Source organism: Morone saxatilis, unplaced genomic scaffold (assembly GCF_004916995.1).
Source record: "Morone saxatilis isolate NCDOM2014 unplaced genomic scaffold, NCSU_SB_2.0 Contig16, whole genome shotgun sequence".
Lineage (NCBI taxonomy): Eukaryota > Metazoa > Chordata > Actinopteri > Moronidae > Morone > Morone saxatilis.
Window position 1 is genome coordinate 18,602,140 of NW_023339718.1, and position 23,344 is coordinate 18,625,483.

General features: G+C 41.2%; 1 protein-coding gene across 2 annotated transcripts in view; it reads left to right on the forward strand.

Moving 5' to 3' along the window:
- The first annotated feature begins 2,608 nt into the window (after positions 1 to 2,608).
- dapk1 (death-associated protein kinase 1) overlaps positions 2,609 to 23,344 on the forward strand; it is a 73,206-nt gene continuing 52,470 nt past the window's right edge. The window contains exons 1-2 of one of the 2 annotated variants that reach the window (XM_035658345.1): positions 2,609 to 2,746; positions 3,444 to 3,651. In XM_035658345.1, the coding sequence (XP_035514238.1) occupies positions 3,548 to 3,651 (104 nt within the window). In that variant the 5' untranslated portion in view covers positions 2,609 to 2,746; positions 3,444 to 3,547. Of the gene's footprint in view, positions 2,747 to 3,146; positions 3,652 to 23,344 lie in introns of those variants that run through there. The other variant, XM_035658346.1, reaches the window with a different exon arrangement.

Sequence of the window (23,344 nt, forward strand, 5' to 3'; positions counted from 1 at the left end):
AGCTCTGACTATGTTCAATCTTAGGACCAATGGAGCTCATTTGTGACCATAAAGAAGGTTAAAATGAAAGGTGATCTTGACAGAGACTAAGACATTGCATCTCACAGTTTATTTATAAAGCACAAAGAGAAATCATGACAAGTGATAGGGAAGGGACCATTGACTGAGTATATATGGATGAGACAGGGAAGAAGATCACCAAAGCTATTCAGTTTATCTAGAGGCATTATTTTATGCACCAAATTTTCGGCAGTACATCTAATATTGTAGCGGAGATATTTCGCAGGATGAGGGAAAACTTTGACCTCCTGGTGGAGCTAGAGGAAGAGGCACAACGAGTCCTCTGGGAACCATAAAGCTCTGTGCAAAATTTCATGCCACTGCATCGAATAGTTGTTGACATATTTCTTTCTGGACCAAATGGTGGACCGACCAACACACCCAATACCATATTGATACCATCTATCGCGTTGGTTATGAGCCATATCTGTGGTGGCAGTAATCATTTCATTTGCCTCCTCTTCAGCTGGTGGGAGTGAGTTCTGCTGATTTCTTGTGCAAGTGCAAAATGATGTAGTTCAGCTCCTCCACTAAAGCAGATGGACAAATTATTCCAACTCTAAAAGCTAAAAGCTCTGTGTGAATGTCAACACCACAGCCCCTTAAGAGCAGAGTGTGCCTACTCCCTTCTACTGACACTAATATTGGAATTAAAACAGTTATGTCATTTCAAGGTGTGAAGGTCTCTGTTGCACTGTATATGCTTTACAACATTTCAGAGGAAAGTATTGTACTTTTCACTCCACAACAATTCACTTTACACATCAAGGTTTTACATACAAAGCTAATGAAGAGCTCATAAAATACGACACATTGTAATAGATTAAAGGTGCAGTGTGTAACAGTTAGTTCTATTGGCAGAAATGGAAGATAATATTCATAATTATGTTTTCATTAGTGTATAATCACCTGGATATAGGAATCACTGTGTTTTTGTCGTTAGAATGAGCTGTTTTTATCTACAGACGCAGCTAGTCACCTTCCTTGGAGTCTGCCATGTTGAACCGCCATGTTTCTATGGTAGCCCAGAACGGACAAATCACTGACTGTAGATAAGGCCTTTTGTGTATTTTGCGATTGTTGCAGTCATCATAGTCTCTCCTACGCACTTCGCAGCCCGTTCTCATTGCCAGGTCGTCATATTAGAACATTTTGGGATATTTTACAGACTAAATGATCTTAAAAATAATTGACAGAATAATCAGTGATCAAAGGAAGTATAGCTGCAGCTCTAGCCACCATAGATCTCATATCTTTACAATGTGCCATCTGAAGGGGAGCAGACCAGATCAGATATGATGGTTGCACCATTTTACACTTCACCTTGACTGAGCATGTACAATACAAATCAAAGTCATAATGAGTCTCAGAGAGTGGAAGGTCAGCAGGGGCCTCTTGCTCTAATTTGTAAAATGTGTTTCTCAGTAAATTGACCAACCTGCTTCTTTTCCAGTGCATGCTGGGATAGGCTCCAGCCCCCTGCAGCCCTTGAAGAAAAATGGCACAATAGATAAATGGATTGATGGTTTATCTGTAAATCGTTTATTCTCGCACTCTGAGATCATGGGGATAATATTGATCCAAACTATCATCATGTTTAGTCCCAGAAAGAGAAACCTGGAGGCTTTTTTGGAGACTTTTAAACTAGATGCCCTCTTTACTGTTTTAAAGTTTAGTTTAAAAGTAAAGTTGCCTTTTACATTACTCTAATGTTAGAAAGCCTATGGTAAAACAAATCTAAAATCAGTTATTGAAAAGCAAACATAATCTCTTCAAAGGAGTTTTATCAACAAAATAGATACTTTGTATTTAAATGTTGTAAAAAAGGTTTTTTACATTTCATAATGTATTATATCTTTACTTAGACTGGTTGCATGTCTCTCTGTAATTCAATCAAACAATAAAGATGAACCTCAATTCTTTACATTTATAGGACCAGAAAAGTGTAGAAAAACAATAAAAACTTGACAACATAGTGACCTATTTACATTGCCATGTGTCTAACACTGGTCTTGCGATCATCTCAAATCTAATAAGGCTATCATTTCCATTTAAACTATTAATATAGTTTACAGTAGTCTACTGCTGTAACGTGTAAATGTATTAAAAAAGCAAACAAATCGGCTTAATTAGACAGTTTTGCTTTGTGGATATGATCTTTCTAAAAACATAAAATAAACAAATGCATTACAATTAACATTTCAATGCCCAAAACACGTCTGGTACACACAAATTCTCTGCTGAACTGTGATTACAATAAAAGTGAAAGCTTTGCTGCCCTCCTGCGAGCGCAACACACACACACCGGTGTGGCATTTACTGCACGCACACATACGGTAATTTACGCTTCCTCTCTAAAACGACCGTTTTGCTAACATTTCTGAAGACAAACAGACGACAGTTTTAATACGAAAGGACACAGTGTTTCAATTTGTTTAGTATACAGTGTAACGTAATCTATCCGAGCCGCGTGCTCTACCCGAGTCAAGTCGCTCTGACGTTTAATCCCAAAATTCCTATATAACTTGAACGCAGCAGCAGGACCAGACTGCCTTACATTGTTAACGTTGATTTCTCCCGTTCAAGCCAGCATTTTGTCTTCCGTGAGTCAAACCGGGGTCACAGGCTCCCACAAAACGCATGAAATCTCGGCTACAGTTGGCAGCGGGACCCGCACCGGCAGACTGTAAGATACTTCACAGTGTATTCATACAATTTGACTCAGTTTTAAGGAGCAAGAGAGAGGCAGTAAACGCGTTAATGTTCACGACTGTGAATATTTCATACTGCAGGGGAATATAGTGGGGCGAGTCAGGGCTTTTCATTCATGGGGCAAGAAAGCTTAACGGTTTGGCTTTTAAATGAGGTTTTACAGGTAGGGTTGTGACTTTTTAATACGGAGTCAAACTGGGTTAAAACACCTGTCCGGGTGAACCTCAGGTCCCTTTATTTAAAGGAGATAGGCTCGCGATATGACCACTCAGCAGTCATTTTTCTTGCTGGACTGAAAGGAGGAGGAGGAGGAGGAGGCTCGCGTGTTTCCCATGGCTACACCAAGCTTTCACTGGGGTTTATTTGCATTCCTAACCAGCCGGCGGTGACATGGTGAATGGTTATATTACTATTATCTTTAAAGAACAAACAGACTGGCAGCTGTTATAAGCCCAGTAATTCAAACGCGTGTCCGGATACATGAGCGGAGATAGTGGGGGGGGTGGTAGGGGGGGTGACGTCGCCCTGGAGGTGCAGGTTCATTGCTCAGTCAGTGTGGTCTCCTTTTGTTGACTGAACGCCCACCTCTCTCCCCACAACTGCAGTCAGGTTTTCACACAGTCAGGTCTAATGGTTGCGTTGTTTTATTTTTTTTTGTGTCCACTTGGAAGCTCTAACATGAGGAGGATTGCTGGCTGTAACCCTGCCCAGACCGGAGGCTGCTGGTAGGGATGGTGCCGCTGTGAAGAGCCCCGGTGTGCCGTTTTCGGAGGACATGCCTGTGGTCGGGGGGAAAGGGAGGAAGTGCCTGGACAACATGACTGTTTTCAACCAGGAAAATGTTGAGGAATTTTATGAGATTGGAGACGAGCTAGGGAGGTAAGTTTGACTGAGATCCAATCCTTCATTCCTAATGCGTATGAACTTCCCCTTTCCGTGGTAGAGGTGTGAGAGGGAGGGGGTTGGGGGGGGGGGGGGGAGATACTTTATTTTCATTTCTAAATGTAGATGATCTTCACGTTTAGGTGCAGCATTTCAACCCATCTGTCCACATTGTTCCTATGTTTGTCTTAAATGTGTGCATGCATGCCATGCTGCACCCACAGCTCTGCGTACAGATGGGTTTAGTCCATAAACACAAACACTAATGCACTCTCTTATTCAAGCAACGCATACGATGCTTGTGAGTAGTCTGCAGGACATGCATCCCCCCACTGTGAGTGCACCTGATAGGCTTTGATTAATGCAGTCCATAATGCATTGCTGTCAGTGATGAAGAGGTTAGCGTCTGTTACTGTAGCTGGAGATTTACTGCAGGAGGGGGCTGACGGTGTCTTTACAGGGGGGAGGATTTACATCATGTCATAGCCTGGTTTCATTTCATCATGACTGTGTTTGGTCAAGAGGTGAACGCTTCACAATGGGGATGAAGAGGTTGAATGTAGACGATTCAGTTTTGGTTCTTGGGGGGTTTTTTTGTCTGGAAAGTTGTTTAAATGACAGCAGGGTGATCACATTTAGGCTGGAGAGTGAGTGACGTCCCTGATTTGCTGCGCTGTTAAATAGACACAGCCTAACTTTACTGCTGCATGGATCAAAAACTACATTACATAACAGCAATGGTAGAAATAACAAGCAAGTGTGCGTTTATCCCCACGGTAGTTCGCAGACACCTTCTAAGGTGACAAAAAACGTGGTCAAAAACATGGACAGTGGATTTTGTGAGTTTGTGCTTATCAAAGGGACACATGTACTGCGTATTGGTAATAATCATCCATGTGTTTTCTGCTCTCCAGGGTTAGGGTTAGGGCTCCTTTTAGCGCTCACCTTCCAGCACTGTAGGGGAGAGCTGAAGCTGCTCGAGCTGCTTCACTATGCTACTTTGGTAATAGAGACGATTGGGGAGCTTTGTGTAATGGGATTGAATTTCTGGCTCGAGGTAAAGAGACGGCTATGTGAGTGTGATAGTCTCATTTGATTGTTGTTCCAATACCGGGTTCCTTTCTCTATTGCTGTTTGATTAGGAGAGTAAAGATTTTAGATTGGGTTGCCGATCATCGTAGCGTGATCATCACAAATTCTTCAACATTTGGAGTGTTGAAATATGGTAAACACGTGCTTTTTCGTGTTAAACACCTCACTGCAGTATTAAAGGCACCCATGGAAAGCTAGTTTTTGGAGTATTGCACAAGAATGTTTCTTTAAGAATTTAATTTCTTTATGAGACATAAGAATTATACATGGCTCAAAAGCTACATCCTAATAAGGAGAAAGGAATGAAGCCTACTTTAACTCTATAGATGCAAGTACACCTGCTATGCAGTATCAGTCTGCCTTTATTAATACATGTGATACTCATGAGCATAAATAAATCATCTGATCGTGGGAGACGCACAGATTATTTATTGCTTTTTACATTGGCTAAAACCTACAGCTAGACACTGGGCCCAATGCCAACCTCATACAAATGCATTTGCTCATAAGTGGCATGCACGAGTGATTTAAGTGAACTTAACTTTAGAATTTCCTCGTAGGTAGACTGTTCTTTCTTTATTTCCCTTACAGTACGGCTATGCTCTAGTGACACAAAGTTGAAACTTTATGCCTATTTTCAGTTTGTTGAGGGTCCTCCAATGCTGCTGCAGACACTGATAAATTAGTTGTGACAAGATCATGTCTCATTCATCGAGTTGAAATGAGAAATTTATGGCAATTTTGTGCAGTTAAGACCGTTCTGAGTCTGACTCGTGTCACTCGTACTTGCAACCCTCACATACAGAAGATGCATGGTATAAAAATAAGAAAAACCTTCTTGTATGAGGCCCAATGACTCTGAATGCGGTGCTGTGTTTACAAACATTTTTTCCCCCATGTTTTAACTTGGATGAACTTTGGATAAGCCAGAGTCAGTTTATGATGAAAAACTGGTGAGTCTGTCTATTCATTGGCTAGATTACAGCAGCATGACCTGCGCTGCGATGCTTTGCCTGCTTAAAGACAGAGAGGCTTTTGATCTGACTGTACACCAGGCCCGACTCCGGCTGGAATCGGAATGAGGCCCATACGGTTTGGCAAAATGGGAAAATGGGAAATCACCCAAGCAGGGATTTTATCCTTTCACTGACACCGACACTGCCTGCTTTGGTGTATGTGCATGGCAGGCCCGAAGGCTGGTGAAGCCAAGCATCTAACCTTCATTAATATCTATCCACAGTGAGCATGCAAGCAGTATAATGAAGAGGGGAGTGTGGAAAAAGCAATGCAGCTGCAGAATTCAGTCAGCCAGAGGAAATGTGTAGTACTCATTTTAGGGTGTGCAGTCTGAAAAAATGTATCCACCTGCTAAAGCCTGAAAAGCCTTTACTATTATTTAATCACTGTATGACCTGGAACGGTCTTTCTCTGCCATGTCAGTGCAGTGCGTATACATATGGGATAACTAGCTAGATTTTTACCAACCCTACAGATACAGGTACAGACTCAGACAACTGGAATTACTAGTGAAGAACAAATTGTCATTTAGAGCTCTGCTGGAGTCACAGCAGGTTATCTGTCGAGCCTCCATGCGATGCATCAAGTCGCTACCTGCAGAGCCGCAATGAAGAAAGTGTGATAACCCCAGGCAAATCCATCCGTCGTCAAGTTCTCCATTTTGAACTGTGTGCAAAAAATGGCCAGTTAGTCTGTATCCCAGCAGTGTTTTAAAGGTCTCCTGATAGAAGTTGCCCACTGATGCCGGTCTCGTCTCAAACCCTTTCCTCTAATAAGTCAAGCGCTGGCCGCGTCTGTGCTCGGCTGATCTCTCTAATTGCCTCACAGATTGGCAGAAAATTCTCACTTCATGCCTGAGATCAGCGGGGGAATTGCTGAAGACGTTACAGCTACTGGCATCTCAAAGGATCTCCTGTTTGATACCTCCTCAAAGGGATGGTTAAGTGAAGGGAGAAGCATCGTTGAAATGTTTAAGTGTTTTAAGGGTCTCACAGTGGCGACGATGAGAAAATACTCAGCAACTCAACAACCAAAAAAATAATTAGTTGCCTCCCTAATATATCCATATATATATTGTTTATCTGAGAATGTTATCGCCATGAATGCTTTAAAAAAAACCATCTTTAAAACCATAAAACTCTAAACTGAAACCCATACTAATTAAATCCTAATGTGGCCAAGCAACTCTCAGATGACTTGATCCTGTTGTTTGGGGGTGGAGGAAATCTGGGACACTGTACAGCCTTTATAATCCAGAGAATTTTTCCATTGCTGTTAACAGAAAAGAAACCCCCATCACATCAGCAGCAGACAACACCGACTGGCTGGTATCTGATCTTTCATACGAGGTCATTATCAGTCTAGAATATCAGCAAACCTTTATATTGGTCTGACTAGAGCATGCAGTCACTTAGTACCAGCTGGGATCTTCAGCAGAACAGAGCAGCATTTTAGTCCGCATGAAGAAACAGAATTACTGTTTGTGCCATGTGAGTTGAATTAGTTTGGAGACCTACTGACTCAGCCACTTTTTGGCTGATTTTGGAGAGAGAAAGATGAACTAAGACATTAGCTGACTGTGGTGGAAGGCAGTTTGTGTGTGTGCTTTTCATCTGGTCCACAGGGCAGTTTTACACTTAGCACATTTCTGCAGTGCTCTGCCTCCATCATTAGTCTGCATTAATGTGACTGCTGCGTGGCTCTCTACGGATTGTCCCTCCTTTTGTGTCTATGGTATGTGTGTGTGTGTGTGTGTCTGGGTGTGTGGTTGCCATTCGCAGAGGAGGAGGGGTCGGTGTATTTCAGCAGGGATTTTTGCAATGCAAATGAACATAAAAAGCATTAAACTGGGTCTGCATTTGGGTTACTCCTCAGTCAAAAATCACCCCAAAGACAATTTTCTATGAATACAAAATAGGATTATATGCAAGACATCCACATGGGCTCCTGTATTAAATGATGATATCATTTAGAATTTCTTTTTCCCTCAAGAAACTGCTTGACCATTAAAAATAAATCTACTGAATATTCACTACAGCAAACTGTGACATCCTTTTTTCGAACACGCCAGCACCGTCTAATGCCATGCACACAGTCCATGCAGACTGTGCCCCAGCTACTGACCTAGATTTACCCTCCTAGCCTGGGTTATTGGGTGGAGGGGCAGTCTGGGTAGCAGGAGTGGCCTTGATGAGGCCTGTCACTCACTCTCACACCCTAACCAGCCCCCCCCCTGGACCCCAGGGTGCGGCAGCACTGTCGCATAGATGCAGTGTGGCCACCACTTGCGTTCTGAGTTCAAGGATTTGGCTTTGAGTATATTAGTTTCAGGTTATTCTATCATTTATTAATAAAATCTTATAACTAATGTTTATAACACCTTTTTGATTTGATTAATTTTATGATGATAGACACTGGAAAAAGAGGAAATGCAGAGTTTACACAATGTGACTGAATTATGTCATAGTAGTTCCTGTTTTGATCTTGGTTGAATTAAACTGTTGTAAGGGTTGTCACTTTTTAATTTGATGCCTGTTTACCCAAAACTACTGGAAATGCATATACTACTACTACTACTACTACTAACAATAATAATAATAATAATTGTGATTTAACCTGTATCCACTGCATGAAAGATTGCCTAATAAGTCACATTCTTGTAGGCAAATTCAAAAAAAGCTAATTGCCTCACAGGAGGTGATTAGCTATTTTTGCTGTGGTGCATTTGAAATGAAAAGCCATGAGTGGTGACGTTACTCAACACCCTGACAGCTGACTGTCACATGATCTCTGTGCAGAAACAACCCAGCAATTATCACCTGGTAGGCTGGTAGTGAAGGTGTCGACAACAACATACCTGCCCAATGTTTATTGTTGGCATCAGATGCGGGGTCGAACGGAGATTTGATAATATGAATGGATGCCATTCGATAACAAGCCATATGTTTCTTTGGTCGCCGCCTTTCTGTATTTACTTTTTAGTCATTTAGTTGACACACTTATCTACAACACCGAGTACACAGATTGCAAAAGCACACTAAGCTTCAGTCTGTATTGCCAACATTACCTAACAGTACTAAGGAGGCTATGTGTCAGAGAGGCATGATGGTATTCCTGTGACTTACAGATCATCATGTAAGAGAGAAGTGCCAGAAAAAGCAAAATATGAAAAGAGCTAAGAACAGTATTCCGTTTGTTTTACTTGAAGATGAGTGAAGTAGATTACGGTGCAGATTTAGGGGCTTGTGGACAGTATTCCTGCAGGATTCAGGTTTTAAGTGAGTGATTTTCTTCCCTTATGTCTCGAAGGCCAGTCTGTCCATCTTTGCCACTGGCTTAAGCCCTGTGATTGTTCCAGTCAGACATCTTCAAATTGCGGTCAGCTTACGAGTCAAATTGAAATCGGACTCATTTGGAATGTCCTCGAGGAGCGTAATGAGTTATTTTCAATTAATCTCTGCAGTCAATGGAGGATAATTGGATCCCCGCCAACTGTGTTAGCGGGTGAATGGCATGGGTGTCACGCTCTGTGTGCGTATGTGTGCATGTGTGTGTAATGGGGGTGGAGGGGTAGGTGCAACCCTTTGTGGTCAATTAGGAGAGATGTGCAGGCAGTGAAGCGGGGAAACTAAGGGGCTACAATCATCGGAGAAAGCCAACTTTTCCCTTTTCCGTCTTTCATCCTCCTTGTATTACTTTTGCACTCTTGCTCATAGTCTGTCACAAGATCTTCTCCCCTGCAGTTAACAATAATGAATATTATGACTGTAAGTAAACTGTACGTTTGCATGGAGGCTTTTTGTCCATTAACAGTACATAACTCTATTGAATTACATTCAAAGATGTAAATTTGTTATGTAACACTCCTTCCAATGTGTTATTTTTTTTTGGGGGGGGGGTATCTATTCTCTTATCACACATGCCCGCCCACTTAAACCGAGACGTTTCCCTGGGAAGATGCAGCACTTGATTCCATACTATATTTACGTGCAAGCGTTAAGCAGTTTCAGTGATATCAAGACCAGAGCTGTGTCTGTAGGATGTGTACTGTGTGCGCTTATATGTACACATGCATCAGAGAATCCATGTGGGTTTGTTATGGGATGTTAAAGACAAAATGTCAAAGTGGTGGTCATCTGTTAACAGCGCTGGGCCCACAAGCAAATTCACCTGTCAGTGAGTACCTGCAGGTAGTCAAGACGTACATAAAGGATGTGTTATAGTGTATACAGACAGGCTGAATACACTATACACATCCTTCTGCTGTCCCATTTCATGTTTTGTTTGCCGTGTCTTTGTTTAAGTACCAACGAGGAAGATTTTCCACCCATGCAACTTTAAAGTGCATTCATTTTGACACACTGACCATTTCATTGTTAGAGGTTTCGTGCACTGTTTTCTAAAACGTGTCCTCATCTTAACACTTAAAAAAAGCCTTTTGCTGCCTCTACACACTCAGATGGATGACACGTTCTTTTGCGTGGGTTTGTTTGCACCCAAGATAATTTGAAGCGCTATCAAAATATCATCAGCCCCAAGAGGGATTAAAGATCATTGTTGAAAAATATTCCGGAGGTTTAAAGTATTGTAAACATCAGTGTATTAGCTAAAGCGTCAGTCTGGCTCAAGCTTGCCTGGGTGGAGCGGTGCAGACGGAATTACTGATTCTGCTTGCTGTCTGGTTGGGAAAGCCTTTGGTCGGTAACTGGGCACACAATGCTGGTTCTTTTTCTCTTATGTCCAGAGCAGTTTAAAATACATATAGTTATAAAATATCAAAGGCTGTTCTTGTTTCTCAATAAAGAGCCACCAGAGCCAGATTGTTTATAAAAACAAAAAAACTACAATGGGGCAAAAGCCTGTTTCTTTTCTTGAGCTCAACACAACAAGATCTGCACTGAGCATCAGGTTGCCAAGCCTCAGAAACATGCTAAAGTTAGTTTGTTGAATTCCTGTCAGACTTCGCGTTAGTCACATCCGCCTAATGGCCAAACGCAGTTTCTGCTCAACCTTTGACTAAACAAAAGCATGTGGTGTGTTCAGCCAACTCAGCCAACATTGTACTTACCTACACAAAACGTTTCTCGTATTATCAATTAGGACATGCTTTTCTTCCGCCCTGCCTTGCTTAAGGAAGCGTTTCTCAGATCAGCTGTGTTTTTTAAATGAGGTGGAAGTGAAGCCAAACAGAAGGGGTCAGTTTCATGCTATAGTGCCCCTTGCTGCAAGACTCAGACTGCAGCTCACACTCTTGCGTAGCTCAGGGTGTCTTATGTGGAGCAAGTATGATCTTTCTTGCATTCTAATTGACTCATCAGGCAGTTGGTCTTAGTGATGCTTAAATGTCACTTACACTGGATCATATCATGTATTACACAAACAGACTTCCAAATTAAATCTAGTCATTTTGGTAACATTTTAAGCCACTTTTTTGTTTCTGTTAATCCATGAAAACTTGTGCCAAACATTTTCTGTTGCTTGTTTCCAGGTGGACCATTGTCGTCACTCTGAGTTGCCTTGGCAATATTTATATACCCCGTCTGTTATGTTTGGTTTCCTTGAAGGTGCTTTCCTTGAAGATCAGCCTTTTGTGTTGTCTGTGATGTGAGATCATGAAAAGAAAGGGAAGTTCAGTTCAACTCAGTTCAGTTTTAATTGATGTCGCCAAGGTCAGCTGTTTAGGCTGTTAGTCTTTACCACAAATCATTAAGTGCACTCAGTATTTGAATGTCATCTTCTGCAGATTTGTCATTTTATAGTCTCACAACAACAGGGTCACATCAACACACTGCATCTTTGCAAAACCTACAAAACCAGTCTGCGTGCCTGCTGACTTTCCCTGAGTCATGACAGAGTTAACCACCTCGAAACCTGCTGAATGTCAGTTTCACCCGACATATAGGGGCCCTGTTTTAAAGAGCAAGCGCAAAATAAAACAGGAGACGATAGATGGACCAGCTGAAGCACCAGCAGCCCCCCTCCTCACCTCCTACCTCCATCTCCTTGGTTGTCAGCACAACGGTCCTGCGCCTCTCTCACAGCCTGATATCAAGTCGGTTTATGTAATTGTCTCTGTCTTTCTTAGTCCTTCTGTTACGCTAACTGAGCACATTAGCTACAGAAGACACGTACATTAGACAGGTATATTTCCATCAGATTTTCAGGTATGCCAGCATTCACGGTTCTCGGTTCACTACTTTGGTTGTGGAAATATCTCAACAGCTATTGGATGGATTTGCCAATTTTGTACAAACATTAATGGTCCCCAGAGGGTAAATCCTACTGGCTTTGGTCATCCATCGACTTTTCCACTAGTGCCACCATGAGGTTGACATTTTTGATGTTGAGTGAACTACTGGATGGATTGCCATGACATTTGGTACAGACAATTTTGTCCTTCACAGGATGAATTGTAATAACCCTCTCATCAGCCTTGTGGGTATGCTGATGTTAGCAGTTAGCTCAGCCTCACGGAGCTGCTTCCTTGTCTGTAGACTTTCAAGCATTTCCAAGTTTCTTAAAGTAAGGTATCTAAAAGAGTTTCATTTTAAGAAACATATCATATGGTAATAGTTTTGTCAGCAGTACCCAGGCCAAATTAGAATAATATTGGCCTGGCCGTTCAGTGTTGTCCAGATTTGAGAAAAGGTGACAGCATGATTTTACTCAGTGACTTCATTGTCAGAAGTGTGTGAAATCTGCAGTGATGTGTGCCTCTCTCTGTCTAAAACAATAATGATCAGTCCTGTATGAATATTAACATGGACTTCAATAAAGATTTAGTGTTCACTTCAGCTTTGGCTTTGCCAACCAAGAATATAGAGAGAGTTCTGGTCATGAATTTATTTTCTGGCATTGAAATCTTCAGAATATTTGCATCAATTATGAGCTATTGTAAGCCAGCATGGAGAGCTTTGCAGTTCACCAATTCATTCCATTGTTTTACATTAAGTGTTTTTATCAGGCTTTCCTAATTATCTCTGCATGATTAGTTGATTCTCTAGGAGCACTGTTAGAGGAGGTGGCACAGTTCTGACCATTGTTCATTATATTTACACATTGTCAATCTTTCTAAAAGTAGCACAGAGATCAGTAGAGGGTACCAGGATTATTATCTTCATATCTGTGTACTGGGAAGACTGTCTGTCTGTTTTAATCCACACCTGTGTTTCAGTGATGAATTATACCAAAACAAATCCCTGGGATTTTAATAACAGTATTTGGGCTTGAGGAATCTCTTCAGTGGCTCTTGACAGTGAAAACAGGGAACCATGGTGGCTGTACATCATAACAACTCTGAAGATGGTAAAGGAAACCTTTCACCTCTCTTTACCTCTTAGCACAATGTATCCATTGTTGGTGCTGCTTTAAAAGCTCGGAGCTGGGGGAGGTGAATGACATTCCTCTGACATGTTGAATGGCTTTTCACTGTGGCTACTAGACAAGGGCAAACACTGCCTGCCGCTCATTTAGCTTTCTGTCAGTAATCTGTCTGTCAGTGCTGTCACTTATAGTTTCTGAAGGTGCGACTGTGACTCCTCCCTCCTGAGTTCACATTTAAAACAACATGTAAAACAGTCTATGCACCTGGAGAGAGATCTCAAGTGATAGAAAGCCTCAGTCATGTTGGAGGTCTTGACAACAATTAATGTCTCAGCCATTTACATTTTTGGAGTGAATATTGTAAAATAATAAATGATCATAATACATTATATTGGTATTGTTTTTAGCTGGAGACATTTTACTGATACCTGTCATCACTTTTGTGGGTAGTTTGTTAGCTAGTGAGCTTCGCCAGTGAGAGTTAACAGTCAGTTTAACATGAAGGATACCTAATGTTGCTGTGGTTACCTGCAGTGTAATATACTTTTAACCAGTGGTGTCCTGGTGGCTGAGGGTGCTGACCATGTAATCTTTAGAAATGTTTTAGCTTGGTTTAGGCAAAATATGGGACAAGCCAGCATGAGTAGTAGTAGTGTCTGTAGCCAAGGCATTATTATTATTATTATTATTATTATTATTAAATAACTTGAATAAGGTTTGGGATCAGAAAAAACTCCATCAGGGCATCCTGGTAAAATCCATATCTGCACACAAACACTGGCACACGCACTGTTTACAGCCACCCAGGTTTATCTGCCACACTCGTCCTTCCTCCAACCAGCGCTGGTTCCTCTGCTCAGTCTCTGAATCCTGTTGCTGTGGTTACCCTTCCGCTGTACACAATGGCATGGTGGTTGCATAATGTTTTTCTGCCGGTGCAGTTTGTGGCCCACACTACAGCTGAGTGGGCAGGGAGCACTTCGAGCCGCCCTCCCACACTTCGCTCCATGCTAATGAAAAGCTTGGCCTCACCAGGGAGTTTTCACACTGAATCATATCGGACAGCAGAGAGCCTCAGAGCCTGTGGTTGCTGCCCTGCTGCAGAGGCAGCGTCCTTTTCACTTCTCTGTCATTGGTTGAACCACAGGAATGGCAGTTCGTTTAATATTCTTGTCTAAAGTTGGTGGGAACTGGCGATAGTTGACCGAAACTGATGTGAAAGGTGCATGAAACTGATGGAAAACTGAGGTATCTGACTGAATTGTTTCAGTAACGCGTCTTAAGGTTCCATAGCCCATAAAAGTACACAAGAAGGTATCAACACATGCCTTATTTTGTGCGTGGACCACTATTACCTGGAGGGATTTTCAGGAGCTATTGTTCTTAAGTTTGTTTCAAGAGTTGGACAGATGTTTTGGGAGTTATTGCCAAGAACCAATATGTGTATTGTATTGTAACTGTATTTGTCAGTTGGGAATATTGAAAAGTTGCACTCAGAGGTCTCCTTTGTAGAGCACAGAATGAGACATATTACAGATTACTGTTAATCATTTGTCAGCAGTCTGTAGTTTCTGTTCTGGTTTTTATCTGCTCTGTCATCTATACTTACCATTTCCTTTAGCACATAACCAACCAAGAAGTGTCAAACTAGAGACAAACTAGAGGAAGAGCTCAGGGCTGTATCATCTGCTGTTCTGGAGGAGTAGACTGATGTGGTGAATTTGGGCACTGACAAAGGAAGTTGTGCACTGCTCTGGGACTTTATTCATCCCCCATGAGCCAAAGACAATTTAATTAACTAGAGAAGCAGAACTGTAATTGTAGTGACTGGGCATCTCACACAAAAACAAAGGCTGTTGGTTTATTTTAATGTGAAGATGTCGATGGAAAATGACCCAGAATTCTCACTGCGGTATATTGTTGGAAATAATGCTCTTGTGATTTTTTTTTTTTTAAGGGACCACATATAAAAGTTAAAGATTTTCATGGCAAGTAAGGAAGACCAATAGTGATTAACTGGTCAAATCTGATGCACATTTAAGCGGAGCAATTTTCCACTTTCCCAGTCATACTGCTCTCCTCTCACTCTGTCTGTCTCTAGTTTTTGCTCTCTTAAGTGCCAAGCAGTTTGGCTGAGATGCAGCAAAGATGAGTTTTATCCCCATGAAATATTAATCTCTGTTTTGAAAAGCAAAATGCTCCATTACACAGCACATCCAAAGTTCGTCTGAATGCTGTTTTCTTTTTTGGGATTGTTATCCGAAGCACTTGGCAGTCCTGTTTAAACCTCAAATTCATCACCAGATCCATAAAACTTGGCAGCAGACTGAGTTGCTTCTTGTGTAAGTATGCAAACACTTCAAGGTCATTCTCTGCAAAGTGAAAAGGCAACAAACTCATGAACAATTAATGGACTGGCTGGCCATAGCCTCTAAGTGCTAATTAAGGGCCAGTACAATTATTCATTTCAGTTTACCCGAATGAGCATTCATTCTTTGTTTCACCTGTGTACCCTCATTTGTTAAAGTTCTAGCATATGATTCATACCGTATAATTATGTTTATGTTATATAATGTTTATAACGTTCTTGGGGTTGTGTAAAAACCTTAAAACGCCACTTCATCTGTCCTTCACCTAATAAAACAGTCTTTTCCAGTAAGCAGTAGCTAATTTTCTTTGGAACACATTGATTTGCTGAGGATGGCTGCAAACTTACTGTGAGTGGGCACATTCAAGCACTTCTGCCTGAGAGAAGTTGAATAAACGCAGTGCAAGCAGTTGAAAGAGGTTACGTAGTGCCGTTTTATACTGTTTCTCCCTGTTTTTTCCACCCACCAGGGACTCTGGGCTTTAACATAAACTGTGGAGTAATGTAAGAAAATGACATTTTTAACTCCTGCAGGATTTTGTAACGGGTCAGATTAGATGAAAAATGTGCATTACACTCACTTAACCAGGGTTTACTCTGTGATAATTTTGCGAAAATGCTGCTGCACTTGATTTGTGGTGATCCCATCAACCAATCATCGGGCAGTATAAAAGCTGCTTTGTCACAAAGCTGACAGGGATTTAGACTCATGCCAGATTACAGCACCTCTCTTTTACAGATGGCTACGTTATCCAACCTGAAACGTAGACCTGTATTTAATGACATCAAATCCTTTTCTGCACACGAGCCACAGAATGTATGTCACACTATAGAGCAGATGTATGTGAGACAGCAGTGTAGATTAGTTATTTTCTGAGATTATCACAAGGATAACAACAGGATGCAAAACATAGCATTGATAGACACTAATAAAATCATTGTTGTGTTTCATTACTGTCAATAATACTGTTTTAGTCCCGTTGGAACTTGATAAACATATTAAATATACAGAATATAGAGTGTTTTGAAGGACTTGCTTGTGCCTCTTGTACTTTGTTTCCTTTGGGGAGATTATAATAAATATTTATATTGTAGCAACGTATCAAATGTCATTGTGAAAGGGGTTGCTCGTAATGCCGCTTGTTTAGAGAATTATCACCTGAATATGCAGCTCCCCTCTGCTTTACAAAGCTTAATAGCAAGTATAGTGAGCTCATTGTTTGACTGTCCAACTACAAATTGACTGTTTTGGTTTGCTCTTACTGCTCTAGCAGTGTTGTTTTCAGCCACAAATAGCAGACAGATACAGTTAGACACCAGCTGCTGAACATATACAACAGACAACAGAACAGATATTTTCCTCAGGAGTCGGAAAAGACCAAAAACTGAGCTAAAAGAAAGTGAATATACAACATACACATTCATCAGGTGGCCAGAAACACAACTCCAAATACATTATTGCAGGTTTAAACAATGTCATAGGAGTTCATATCATGCGACTTGCAGTTTGTTTTGTTTATCACCGGGCAGCATAAACCAAAATGAACAAAATACAACAAACGCAGCAAAGCAAGCTTCCACTGTTGTTCACACCAGAAGAGACCAAGCTGTAGGTGAGATCACACTCATTGTGTTCATCAGTCCATGTGCATCGGTATCAGATTTGACAGAGAAGCTTTGTGCGTGCGATGTGTGCCTTCCCAGAGTTCTGCTAGCCTGCCTGCTATTGTACTTAACACTTTTCAACTTTTCAGCACCCTCTCCTATTTCACAGTAGTAGTGCACAGAGCCAATCAATAGCTGGCTCATAGTAGTGGAAGGGAGATGATGCACGGTGTAGTACTGGCTACTATAGCACAAGGACAATGTTTCTTATCCTTGAAACTAAATCAAATATTAGTACCTTGAAAACGCTGCTTAATTTAGGAGATTTGTTGTGTTATTTTTTGTCGTTCGACAAATTGATTAAATTGAATTGAATTGATTAAAGCGCAGATGTTGTTTTTAAAACTTAAATGCTGCATGACAAAAGATGTGTGTTTTATACCATTATCTGTCAGAAACAGTGTGCATGGCGCAGGGTTTAATACTCTGCTGCAAGATGGGCTTTTATTTGCTTCCCATTCATTGTGAGGGATATGTTTTTGGGGTGTGTGGGAGTGGTGGTCTTACAATGTCATGATACACATTGCATTATACTCCCACGTGTGTAGGCTCTATTTAACAGGCTGTAATGTATAGATGGATTATGGTGAGATTGAGGGCAAGGATTAAACGGGGAGTATCATACTTTCCCTTTTCAGTCCAGTCTCCTTAAGAATTACTTACATATTAGATTGTTCTGCAGTAAAGGATTTACATCTAATGTTGTCTAGACAGGCATAAACTTTGTCTTGGGGAAGGCTTGGTCATACACTGTCTGGCTGGAAAAAAGTGCTATTTCTGGTAGAACACCGGGTTTATTTTCTGCAGATGCATAAAGATATCAAGTAGATTTCTCCCTGCCTCTGAGATGAAGCTGGAGCATGTGCTGAAATCAGCTCTCCAGCAGGGAAAATACTGATTTTCTAGGCAGGTAGTGATGTGTGTGTGTGTGTGTGTGTGAGATAGACAGAGAGAGAGAAAGACAGAGAGAGAGGAAAGTAGCTGTACGTGTGTCATCTTCAGCTGCTGTCAGCCCAAGCTGTGCCAGACACCCTGCGCTGACGACTTGAGCTTCAGACTTGTTATCAACCCATTCTTACAGGGGAAGCTGCCTTTTCAACACGCCCCTGTGTCTACATTAAAGCTAAAGATATGGTGTCACAAATAAATAAGGAATGCCCATTGTACACGTTTGCTTTGATCAAATAGTGATGTAGTTAATTAGAAAAAAATTTTTTTTGTTGATTGGTGAATGTTTTCATAGCGCATCAATAAAATAAAGACAGGTCGGTTTCCCACCAGCAAGAAATGATGTATTACTGCAGTGTGTGCAAGGTTTTATTCCAACCAAACAGTTACCTGGGAGATATAATTACATACTTATATCTACTGCAGGTGTCAGCTAATGCTTCCTCAGTACTTGAGCGTTAAAAGAAATGATAAGCCACTGTAATAATATTGATTAGTATTTAGAGCTTTATGACCCTGAGTCAGGGAAAAAAAGCATTTTGCCTGTATGCCTGACATTGTTATCTTTCCTCTGTCTTTCTTATTAGCAAAACGCAGTGACCAGAACATTAAGGTAGCAGTTTACCATTTATAGCTTTCACTGGTTAAAATGGCTAACGTCGCAGGCCACAAGTCGTATAAACTGTGGCTAAATAACAATAATTCGCACCAAATTAAACTTGTCTGTTGTCTGGTGGAACTTTTATTCATATCATATCTGTAATCTAACCTCATACGTTTTTAAGTAGGACCTCCATTATTTGGATCAATAAGCTCATGAAAATTAAGGTGAGCCAAATGTACTGGGCTACATTTCAATAAATCAGATATATTTAACATTTAGGTAAGTATTGGATTACAGATATCTACAGATGCCTGTATCGGCAGATACCTAAAGGGCTCGGATTGGGGTCCAGTCCAAAAAGACTTGATGGAGGCACTTCTGCGTCCAGGTTATTTTCCTTTTCTCTGTCTTGCGATGTGTTATCTCCAAATTCTACATCAACAGTTATTACATTCTGGTAAAGAGCAACAGCTGCTCCTGGGTGTGTCTGTATTTCCCATGGGGGTGATACGCAGTAAAAATGTGGATGCACTCATGTAGAAAACATCTAGCTGCTTTTTCTCTCCACACTTTGTGTTGTGTTGTGTTGTGTTGTGTGCTTGTTAGCATCAAATGTATTCCTCACCCCGCCCACTCCTACTTCACTGATTTTTTTTGTTAACAAGGCCTTTCTGCTCCTCATTACCGCTGCACATTGTTCATTCCAGCACTGCCTCATCTCGACAAGGCCAGACTCCCAGTCAGAGCAACAACCTCTAACTAAAATCAGCCTGTCATCCAAGCAAGGCCTCGCTGATTTGACAGCTCACTAGTGTCAGTGGTCAGTTATCTTACTGAGTGGAAACAAAACTGTACTATCACAACTCTGTGCTTTCAAGCTGTTTTTATTGATTTGATTGATTTGTGTTTTAAAAATGACCTAAACTCTGGATTGCACTACATTAATTTAGCATTTGCTATTGTATAAAGCCTAATAAGTTACTTGATTCGACATGTGCGGTGTTCTCTGAAGGTCTGTCTCCAGCCAGAGCTTTGAAGCAACACTCTGAAAGACAAAATCTAATTAGCCCTGGCTGAACTGATGCTCTTAGTCTGGCTTTTGTACGGCTGTTTGCATGTAAATTGACTAAAAGCAGGCATGTTTTAAGAAGCAGAGTCAGCTACTTCTTCCTTGTATACGCAACTGTGCTTCCTTGTGTGAACATTCAACAGGCAGGGCTGTATATAGTAAACCCGCGATATCGTTTGATGAATGTGGAGAACTGAACTGTTTCTGTCATGCAGACCTGCTGTATCGAGGTTAAAGAGAAGCATGCGGCAATAAATCTGTTATTAACTGCTGCAGCAGTATCTTTCCACAGATAAACGGTGTTAGGTAATGCAAGGCTCTGCAAGGCAGTGTCACACACCCAGGCAGCTCTGATAGACACAAACAAACCTCTCCTCTCCTTTCCCAACCAGCTCCTCTCCTATCATCCCCTCCCCTCCAGCTGCTTTAGAGAAACAAGTAGGCCAGAAGTGGGAAGCCTTGTCTGTGCTTTAAGCACAACAAAGGGAACCGAGCAATTTGATCCTGCAGACTATCTGGGGTTTTGCACTGCACAGGGTTTAGGGGGAGAGCTGCTCTTGAAAAACAGCCTCCCTACCTCTGTTTGTCAGACGATTCCCAGAAAGGGTTTTTCTTCTCTGCCTGCTCATTATTTCTGCCCCATCTTTGCGCTTATTCAGCAGCATTCGTGCAAGTCAGTGCTCTCCCTCGACATCCCTGGAGGATGAGAGGGATTTCCCAGCTAGCCTTTGCTAGCACATAAGGGCTCTATCCTACACAGGGCATCCAACACATTAACTCCTGTTAACTTGGCTCTTAGCTAGTTTTTTTTAAGAGCTAACTGAGCTCTCAGAAAGAGGACTCTACCAGGGAAAGGGTGTTTGATTTTCAAGGCAGTGTTGGGTTTTGGTTTCCCTCCACTACCTCACCAAGGGAAGAGAGCTCAGTTGAACCGCTGCCATTTTCCCCTTGTTTGTATGTATGTGCAGCTGGTGTTGTTAACAAAGGGTGGGCTCACTTTCTCCTCTCTTTATGGGCTTACAGTGGGAGAGCTTTGGAAATAACAGACGTTTAGAGTTTGTGTTTGATTCCCTAAAGGTTTCATGCCGTCACTCTAAATATGTAGTTGTTTTCCCGATGTACTTTTTAGCTATGTTATTGTTACCTGTGAAGCACAAAGACCATTTGTGCCTAACTGGGTGATTGGAAACTTGCAGTTTTGTTGTCATTAGATAGGGCAGATTGTTTCCAAATAAAAGCGACCAGTATTTATTTATCATTTTTCATATTCCTTCTCAATCGCATATGGAAACTAATGCTAATTCACATACTGATAACATCTGCCAACTTATCTGCAGTTGTAAATACAGATTTTATTGTTTTTTTTGTTTGCAGAACTGCACATTTTGATACATTAGTGTGCAAAGATTTTTACCGTTATTCCATTTTTGTTTTACTTACCACATCATAACTTCACATCATCTTGCTGTGTAGTCAGTAAAGAAAAAGTGCAGTGTAAACTTCAGTACATTAATATCGTCTAAACTCATCACACATGAATTATTGTATTATCGGTCACACCATTAAAATGTACTCATCTAGTCTTCGAAAACTGACTGCAATACAAAGTAATTGTAGTACCTCCTATATATCTTTTTTTGTTTTTACTTCATTGCTGCAATATCCCCATTCAACAAACAAACAAAAGAGAATTTGAAGTGGCCTTGCTACAGGACAATTATATGTTGGTTGTGAAAAGGGGAGTATCAAAGGATTCTTTGACCTTGATTTTTTTTATTTCAAAGCCTCCATGTTCACACTTTTATAAGACCTGGACTGCTTTACTGCCCTGCCCTACTACACCGTAGGGCTTTAGCTTTAAATTCTAAATAATGGCATTGCTGAGACTCGAATCTGCACTGTTTCCCAACCTATTCATCCTTCCCCATCCCTTCCCATGAAGCAATCCTCCAGAGTCACTGTTGCGCTTCACTGCGGTCTTTGTCAGAGCATGCTCAACCTGACATCTAACAGGGCCTTAACATAATAATCCATGTAATAAAGTTCCATAATTTGTTTTTTCCCTTTGTTAACAGTCGTTTGAAATTCAGGGAAATCTAGAAAAGGTTAATGTGAGATATAGATGCAGTGAACAGTGAACTTTTTCAGTGTATAGTGTGAGTGAATTTGGGGGTGGTTTGAATTGGGCGAATTGGCTTGAATTTGTATGCGAAGGCTCCACTTGCCTATTTAATTGTCAGGCAGCATAAGAGCACTTACAAAATATCACACAGGATATTTTCAAGTGTCTGCAATGATTCATTTTGTGTGCACAGAACTTCTTAATGTGCTGATTACTGAGCTCCAACTGTCTTACATTTCTCACACAAGATTGATCTTCATTCTTCATGATCCTTTCCCTTCAGTCCAGATGCATCATGGTACATATTTTTTGTGGCACTGGACTAGATGAAGGGTGCTCTCTGGACAAGCGAATAAAACCATTCTAAGGATTCAAGAGTGTTGCACTGATGGGGCAAAAAAAAAAATCAGTAAAAAACAACAACTAGAGTGTTACAGGATGTCTTCAAAACTGCACAGATGGTGTATAATCAAGAGCAGGAAATCAGTTGTGTTTTCCTTTCTCATCCTCAACAGTGTTTTCACACCGAGTCCCACGGCTTCACAGATCAGTTTTCCTCTGCATGAACTTTCAGCAGTGGAAAGTTTGACAGCACAAGAGCTGAAGGATGTCCTGAGCAAACTGCTTGCCTCTGTTGGTTCGTTACTGTTGGAATTTCAGTTGATAAGATGCCAGCGTCTTTCCTACCTTTCCGGTTGGTTAGCACATGAAGTTACATGTTGAGCTGTTAAACTTCTTTACTTTATGTTCACCTGGAGGTCTGTTTGTGTAACATAGGGGCAAATAAGGTGACACATTTTTTATGTGTTTTATTTTTTATGACGGGAAAAGACATTTCTGTCTTCTCCTGACTGGCTTAGATAAGAGGTTGACCATGTTATACGGTTCATGTATCTGATTGGTTGAAGTTCAACTGTGACAGATTCATCCAATCACCTGCCAAATATTGGCAGTGCCTACCTCCTTTTCCAACAATGATTCTTGTTGTAACAAACCATCTGGCAGGTTATTTCTTATCACCTTAGCTGAAGGTGATAAATTTTATTAACAGCAGCACATTTGTAATATGTGATTATCCTCTGAGGTACGATTGCATGCATAATTCACTCACTGGCTTATTGTGGCTTCACCCGGCCAGGCATGTGCGTAACAGGTGTTCAGTCATTTGAATACAGATTGTGGAATCCTGTGTGTGTGTGTGTGGTGTGTGTGTGTTGTGTGTGGTGTGGTGTAGTGTGATGAACTGATTTCGTACAGTATACGAGTGTGTGATGAAGCAGCGTGGGTCTGACTCGGTCTCTGTCAATTTCTCTGACAGAAACCGATCAAATCTTGATATTTCTGTCCCCTGTATCTTCGCAAAGGAGACTTGACTGACAGGGTGAAGCTGGACTGAATGGGGGTGGAAGTGCCATTAGCATGAGAAAGCCCTCATCCTCAGCTCTCTCTTCCTCTTCACATTGTCTGCTTCGTCGTGTCTCT